At 32.6% G+C, this 8557-nt stretch overlaps 1 protein-coding gene across 1 annotated transcript; it reads left to right on the top strand.

The window, feature by feature from the left end:
• The first annotated feature begins 6361 nt into the window (after positions 1-6361).
• On the top strand, positions 6362-7334 carry LOC120189934 (dof zinc finger protein DOF3.1-like). Its single transcript, XM_039193066.1, has one exon. It carries the CDS (start codon positions 6621-6623, stop codon positions 7332-7334), a length of 714 nt encoding a protein of 237 aa, XP_039048997.1. The 5' UTR covers positions 6362-6620.
• The last annotated feature ends 1223 nt before the right edge of the window (positions 7335-8557 follow it).

Below are 8557 nucleotides of genomic sequence, written 5' to 3'. Positions count from 1 at the left end.
CATAAAACATGTATGTATACATACATGTAAGCAAGCTGAATATTATGTACCTATGATTTTAGAAGATGTCTGAAAATGAGGTGTTTATTCGAATCCAATTTAAAAAACATAAATACCATCTAGCTAGTTGGGTTATCTTTAAGGGGGTGTTTGGATTAAGGATCCCACATTCCTTGATCCAAAATGGAATCCACATTCTCATGTTTGGTTGGTCGGGAATCTCATTCCCGGTAATGTTTTATTATCAATAGTAGATTTTTTGGGTATATTATCGGGAATGTCATTACCTCCCTTTCCTTAGGTATTGTTGGATTACCGACGTTTTGGACTAAAATGCTATTATTTTTTTTCTTTCAAAAATATCATTCTTCTGTCATTGAATAATAAAAATTCTACAAAGGTTAAATTACAAATTTATCCTTAAACTATTTTAGATTTACAAAAAAAACTATAATTAAAATTTTATATGAAGTTCAGGGGTTAAAATAAAATTTTACCCTTTCATTAAACCTTTTTATATTTTCAATTTTGTAAAAAAATATAAATTTTATGAATTTAATTTTTTAAAGAAAATATATAAATATTTTCCAACTTGTTAAAAAACAAATATATAATAAGGACAATTTGATCAAATATACATTCCAATAATCTTTTATTCATTTAACTAAACACGGTAATCTTACATTCCTGCTAAACCAACCAAACACAAAATACAACATTTCCAGTAATCATATTCCCTGGTAATCTTACATTCCCACTGGTAATCTTACATTCCGTAAACCAAATGCACCCTAAATATAAACTAAACCATTCATCACTTAATTATCTTCTGACTTTTATTCTGGTCACTGAAATTTAAATATTTTCAATTTAATAATTAAACTTTCAAATTGTTTTATTCACTCTTACTTATTTTATTAATATTTTTTTATGATACGATATAATTTATTATTATTGTTCCCACACAGGACTAGAATAAAAATAAAATAGAATATTTGTTGATTAACCCTTTGACAATAAAATAAAATAAAAACCCTCAAAATATAAATTTAAATCCTAAACCCTAAATTGCAATTCTCAGCCCTAAATAAAATATGGAAACCCTAAATTGTAACCCATAATCTATTGATCAAAGCATCCAAACCTTAAAACTATATCACCCAAATCTTAAATTGAAATCCCTAAGTTTCATAATCACAACCCATAAACCCCAAATTAGAATACCCAAACTCTAAAAAAAATCCCAAATCACAACCTCACACTCACCCCTTCGTTGGAGCTTCGAATTCAAAAATTGAATGGGTATGAATTAGGGTTTATGATTTGATGTTTGAAAGAATTTTATTTTAAATAATATTAGCCATTAAAAATTTTAAAAAAATATTTAATATTATAAAAAAAATTAATATTAAAAGAATCAAAGTCATTATAGTGACTAAAATGAGCAGTTTGAAAGTTTAGTTATTAAATTGAAAATATTTAATCTTTAATGACTAAAATAGGAATACGAAGATAGTTTAATGATGAATGATGTAGTTTGTCCTATTTTTAACTGCCAAACCGGCTGACCTAATGAACTGTTTTAGGGATTTCGGCCCCAGTTTTCTCCGAAGTCCCTTCCTTTCCTTCCCGAGGGCTGTATCCCAAACTCAAGATCTAAACAGATCCAAATCGAAGCTCAAATGGAGAAGAAACGGTCAAAAGGAGGAGATATACCTGTCGCAACCGTCTTTCGGTTGGGCCCCGAAATCGGGCTTCGACTTGAATAAATGAATTGGAGTCGCCACCGACCACTTTAAAACGATTTTAGGTGGGTCGGACACCATCTTACCTAATCTGCGTTGTACCAGAAACGTGTCGGGTTCGGGAGTCGATTACGATCAAGGAAGGATTAGCACCCTTGAACCGCCCTTTCGGTACCAATTAATTTTTCGGTTGTCTTTAATTGCAAAAATTAAAAATTAAAATTAAAATTAAAATTATTCGATTTGAAAAGCTTAACTTTGATTAACTGAAGTTTCTAAAAAACAATCGAAATGTTAGACAAAAGATAATAAATAAATGTTAAATAATACAAAAGAAAAGGGAAAAGAAAAATTAAAAAAAATGTTAAATAAATGAAAAACGTTAACCCAAAAAATAGAAAAGAAGGAATTGTTAGTGACTGAAATAAAATACGCCTGAAATTTGAAGTCAGAATTAAAAATAATAAAAACTAATAACAGTGACTACAACGTAAGCATTACAGGTTCCAGGGAGCGGATACATAGTTTACCCATGAACGAAATTGCGCAGAAAGTCCCTGAGCAAAACGACGCCGTTTTACGCGCATTATATAAGGGGTATTTTAGGCCGAAATCGGCCACTCACCCCATTTGCAAACTTTGCTCCATCTCTCTAAAAGACAGAACTCTCATTCTCTTTGGCTTCTCTCTAGGGCGATTTCCGGCAGCCACTCCAGTGGCCTCGTTGCTCCGACCGCCGCCTCGGCAGCCGCGAGCGGTGGCCGAAAAACCAAGACTCACCCCAAACGCTCGTCTCGCCGCCCCCAACCCCAACCCGAAACCGAAACCTAAACACTCAAGAAATCCACCCACCGGCGTAGATCTACGCTTAAAGCTTCGACTTTTGCCTTTCTCGTCGGTGGCTTTTCGACTTCCAGTGTCCGTCGGGGCTCTGGGTAGCTTACTGCTGTTCTTTTCTTTATTTTTGTGTGTATTTCCTTGAGGTTTTCTTTGATGTTTGGCTGCTTTGGTTCGTGTTGGTTTACTGTTTTTGGTATTTTGCGGTTCTGTTGGTTCTCGATAATTTTCTGGTTTCGATCCTTTGGTTTCTGGCCGTTTGGTTGTGGCTTGATTCTGTTGGTGTTGTTCTGTGGGTACTGTGGTTGATGTCTTACTGTGATGGCTCTGATGGTTCTGCCTAGCCTCCGATCATCTTTTCATCTGCATGCCTCACTCGGGGCTTTTATAGCCCTGGTGTTTGTTGGTCTAGTCCCGAAATAGGGGCGTTCGTGGCCGCTGTGACCGGTCACCCCGGGATGGGTCAGTCCCGGGGATCTCGGCCGGTCGTTGGTACTGTTAACCGTCTGTTTCACGTGGCTCTTGGTTTCCCGGGTTGTGCGGCGCCTTGACCGAAACTGGATGTGAAACCCTAATATTTCTGCTGGGCTGGTTCAGGCCCGATTGTTGGACTTGGACCCGTTCTTTAAACCTGAAATGAGATAAACGAAATAAATAAATATCAAATAAAAAAAGAAATAATATATATATATATATATATATATATATATATATTTAAAATTATATTTTATATATGATTTTAAAAATGGTTTTCAAAACCATATAATAATATATTTGAAAAAAATATTTTAAATTTATATATTTTCAAACATGTTTTTGAAAACTATATAATATATAATTGTTTTCATAAATATTTTTTCCAAAAATATATTATATAAGTTTTCAAAATGATTTAAAAAACTATATATTATATATTTAAAAAAATTCAAAAATATAATATATAATTTTTTAAAAATATTTTAAAAACTATATATTATATAATTTTCGAAAATGTTTTAAAAACTATATAATATATATAGTTTCAAAAAATGTTTTAAAAACTATATATCATATTTTCAAAAATCATTTGTAAACTATATATATATACATATATATATATATATATATATATATATATATATATATGTATATATAAAATATGGACGAAAATTAGTGTCTACAATACCATCAGCCCAAGCAGTTTTACTTGGAGCTTTAGCTCCTGGCGTCAACGTTCGTTCAATTCCCTTGTCAATGATCCATATTTGCAGCCATCTTTAAGCAGTTTCTGATAACATCAAGTTTTGATTTTTTGTGTGTGAGGTTTGGGCTTCAGGGCCCAACATGGAACACACTAAAATCAACGTTTTTTATGTTGGGTCTTTGCCTTGGTTTTGTGTTGGGTTTAGCTTTCTCCTCTACTGTCTCCTCGTTGATTCTTCTTGTTGCTTTCCTCGTTCTCATCGCCGTTGCCCTCTTCTTGCTTCTTAACTGGTACTGTTTCTTCATTCTTTAGCTAAATTTTGATCCATTAATTATTTAGTTTGGAGCTACCTTATGTGTTATCCATGTTTTGATCATTATTTGAAGGAAACCCATGGGACTGTGTATGATCATTGGACAAAACCTTTTGTGTTAAATCTCTGAAGCAAGATTTTATGTTACGTGTTGAACTTATAAAATTTTAAAGAAGGAGAACTAGTTACAATAGAAAATACAAAAAAAAATTATCTAAAATATATGAAAATTTGAAATTTTCAGGTTTGCGCAGTGCCTCTCGCTTGATCCGAGAGAATACTTATTAAGCTAAGTTGAATTTAACACTCGAATACTTAAGACCAACTTGGTGGAAATTTGAGTGTTTTTTCATGAACATTGATGGATTTGTAGCTTAGAACATTTGTAATGCTTTTTGTCTCTTGTATAATCTGTTACATTAGATTGAAGTTACTGTTGAACCTGCAATTGCTTTCCCTTCTACCTGTTACTGTGGCACACAACATGGTTTAGATAACAAGGGCAAGTTGGCTTGGACTTTCGTTTCAATTGTGTTTGAAATATGTTGATTCTCGAATGCTTGCATAGTTCTTTTCCCGGCTTTAGAACTTATGGTGATCTTTATGCAAGCAAGTGATTATATGCATGTGGATTATGATTTGTAGCTGTGAAATTAAATCTCTAATCTAATCTTTGTTTCTAGTTGTAAACTGTTATTCTGCGTACACCCTGAGTTTGGTTGATTGGATTATGCATGCAGGTCTCTTGAACAGACTTTTTTTTTTTATAGGAAGTTTCTTGAACAGACTGGTTTGGATTCTGTCGAACATCAGATGCGAGAGATGGACTAGGTACCGAATGATTGTACGAGGTAATAAACAAGAATCAATTTAACAGAAGGAACTGTTTCTTTTGTTCTTAACATTTGAATAGCATTACAAGTGAAGATGTCATCAAACGCAAGGAAATGTGGATGATAAGAGGGGGTACAATCATCGTTGATACAAGAATGAGATGCCGTTTCTACAGCTGAATCTGTAAAAACAAGTTGAAGAGAATGTGAGCAAATCATGGTGCTTCCTTTCCTCATGTTTGATCTTCGATGAAGCAGAAGCATGAGCACCATGGGAGCTGAAGCAAAGACTTCATATTTCATCAACTGGTGATCCATTTACATAAACCGAGACTTATATAGAATTCTCCATTCTTGGGGTTTTTATTTATTATTGTGGTTAAATTTATCATTTATGCCTTAATTGGTATGCATCTAGGTGTATGCAAAATCTAAGATCAAATAAAGGTTATATTTATCGAGGACGGAGATTGGGATTCTGCTAGATACTGAATTGATTGTAATTTCAGTGTAAAAAAGTGGTGAATTTTACATGGAAAAGCATATACCATCTAATAACATTAGTTTATATAATTACGGGCAAGTAAAACTTAATTTGATTTAAAATTTTCGGTTTTTTAGACTTTGAATTATACGTGTCAATTCGAATTTTAATTTCAGTATTTGAGTTCAAGTTGAATTTGGATTTTTCAATATGAAAACCAAAAGTCCAATTTGATAGTTTTATAATGTAGTCTATAATTTTCTTTTTTCTTTAATTTCTTCCTTTTAACTTTAAATTTCATTTTTATCAAATTTGGACCAAGCACTTTTAAAACATCGTATATATATAGCTTTTTGAAAATGATTTTTATTTATTTTTAATTTAATCCTTTAACTTTGCATGAATTATTTATTCCTTCAATTGTTCATTCATTTTAACTCCATTTTTTTTATTAAATTTAAATCAAATGCTCCACTAACACTAGAAAATACCTATATATCTTTAATTTCTATTATTAACAATAAATTTAATTTCTTGCAATTTATTCTTATTTTTATTCAATTTGATTATTTGGTTAACTTTTTTTTAAATATTTTTTCCTTCAATTCCTCTAGTTCATTTACATTCTCATTAAAATTTTATTCTATAAAATATCTTCTTTAAAAATAATTTTATAAATATATTTTATAATCATAAATGTTATTTAATTTATTAAATAGCATTACAAATATTATGCAAGCAAAACAGAATATATATATATATATATATATATATATATATATATATAATGATTACAGATATTAGTTTAAATTAAAATCAATATATATTATAGTATTATAAAAAATATAGTTCGATATAAGGAGAAACTCTAAAAATTACTAGACCCGATCAAATTAATGGACCAACATCCACTTTAAATTCTGAGATTGAGACATTTGCTTAGTGGTTTTTGTCCACGCCCGACACTCGTACACCACTTTTGTTTTTGACCCCCAATCTTAAAAGCCGGTCATTCAGCTCAGCTATGCCTAAACAATTGTACATTCATACGTGAATAGTATGTGATTTTCTCTCCTCTTTGTGAAGATTTTGTTTTGTTTTTAAGCGGATCTTTTCATTATTTTGGTGCCATCCTTTTCTTTTCGGTGGGCTGGTAAAGGTAAACAGATATATAGGCATGCAAACAAGATAAAGATCGCCTCCAATATAGCATCAGAGTAGAGATATGCAGCCACCGCAAGATCGGAGGTTGAAGCCGTTGACGACGGAAGCGGCGGCCGAGAACTACCAACAACAACAGCTACCTCAAAAGTGTCCTCGTTGTGACTCGGTGAACACAAAGTTTTGTTACTACAACAATTACAGTCTCTCTCAGCCTCGTTATTTCTGCAAGGGTTGCAGGAGGTACTGGACTCAAGGCGGAACCCTGAGGAACGTCCCCGTTGGCGGTGGTTGCCGGAAAGGGAAGCGCTCGAAGGTCTCTTCTTCAGGTGAAAATTCAGGGTCGTCTCAGCCGCCGATACCAGTACAACCACCACCACAACAAGCTCAACAACAAACTGTCATCTCTTCTTCATCATCTGGTGTTTCTTCAGTGGGATCATTGTATCCCGGTGGAGGGTTCTTGTCATCTTTGCCGGCAATTCAGCCAATGAACCACCACCAATCACCTCTTGGCGGCGGTTCTTCAAATTTGGGTCTTTTGCAGGGAAATTCTTGGCGAACACAATTATCTCCATTAATATACTCATTGGATCAAGAGGGCAATTCTTGGCATCAAAGTTTCATCAACAATAGTAACCCTAAAATCTCTGAAGCAGCTTTATGGAGTATCAACAACAGCAATACCGCCGGTAACACCGGCACCGGTAAGACCACCGGAGCAGGCTCCTTGAATCCAAATCAATGGTCTGATCTTTCAGGCTATGGTCCTCCATAATGTTTCTTCTTCTCCTTTCAATTGTCAGTTTAGCTGAGCTGCTGCAATTCTATGCTTGGTTTTAATCTGGTTCAACTTGATGTCTTATGCAAAACTCAAACATTGATAGTAAAACGGAGTCCATAGATGAATCAAAAAGCTTGCTTTGTTTGCATGGTTGAGGTGAGGGGTGAGTATTCAATTGAGTACAATCTAGTTAAAAAATTTATAGTTAAATTGGTGAGTATTATTTCATAACTTAAATTTCATTTTAATTTTTTTCGAATAGATTCGATTCAATTTATTTGAATTTCTGTCTAAACCTAAATATAAATATTTATAATGTTATTATATTAATTGATTCTAATTTAAACGATTTTCTATATATATATATATATATATATATACGATTTACATATAGCATACAAAGCTGAAGGACTCAACGCGAATTTAAAAATCAATCTACTAATCGTTAAAAATTTCAAGCTATTTGAGTATTATTTTATAATTCAAATTTCATTTGAAATTTGTTCGAATCAAATTAAATATATAAAATCATAAATCAAGTTGTTCAACATCGAATCAAATTGATTTTTTTTTTTTTTTTGTAAATTAAATCGAGTTTTACTCATCTTGAATTGAATGGGATGTGATTGTGAAGAAGATATAGATTGGTTGTTATGCATGGTGGTGGGGAGTGAGTGAGTGACTGAGTCATGGAAATGGCTTTGGCTCAAATCACTTGAACAACTTGGTCATCCCAGCACTTTAGTCCTATATTATAGGTACATGCAGGGACCAATATATAGGAGCGAGGACGAATTTAAAATTAGTGAGGGTAAACTTAAATTTATAAAATTTCAAGAATGAAAATAGATTTTAAATAAAAAAATACATAAAAAAATATGATAAATTTAATTTTCTGGGAGATGATTTCCCCACCTATCCTTCTGCCCATACCGCGTATAGGTAAATTTCAAGCACTCAAAGACAGCAATATATGACTTGGGATTCTTTTTCTGCAACTGTTGTTGATGGAAATAAACTTGAGTTTGAAGTGCTTGAAATATTTTGGGTGGACAATTTGGATATGTCAATTATGGCAATTACCTGCATTATTATTATTTTGCCTAGTCACCTACAAGAAAATACGTATGGGGTGTGTTGGAATTGTCAAATATGAGATCACCAATGTTTCATATAATGGATTTGGTGGAGGTGCATAATATTATATTCAATTCAAC

Source organism: Hibiscus syriacus, unplaced genomic scaffold (genome assembly GCF_006381635.1).
Source record: "Hibiscus syriacus cultivar Baekdansim isolate YM2019G1 unplaced genomic scaffold, ASM638163v2 tig00004072_pilon, whole genome shotgun sequence".
NCBI lineage: Eukaryota > Viridiplantae > Streptophyta > Magnoliopsida > Malvales > Malvaceae > Hibiscus > Hibiscus syriacus.
The sequence above is the reverse complement of the archived record's forward strand: the minus strand, read 5'-3'. Positions and strand labels throughout refer to the sequence as shown.

Excerpts from the sequence above, each read along its gene's own strand:
- LOC120189934 (XM_039193066.1), top strand. The coding sequence starts at position 6,621 with ATGCAGCCACCGCAAGATCGGAGGTTGAAGCCGTTGACGACGGAAGCG.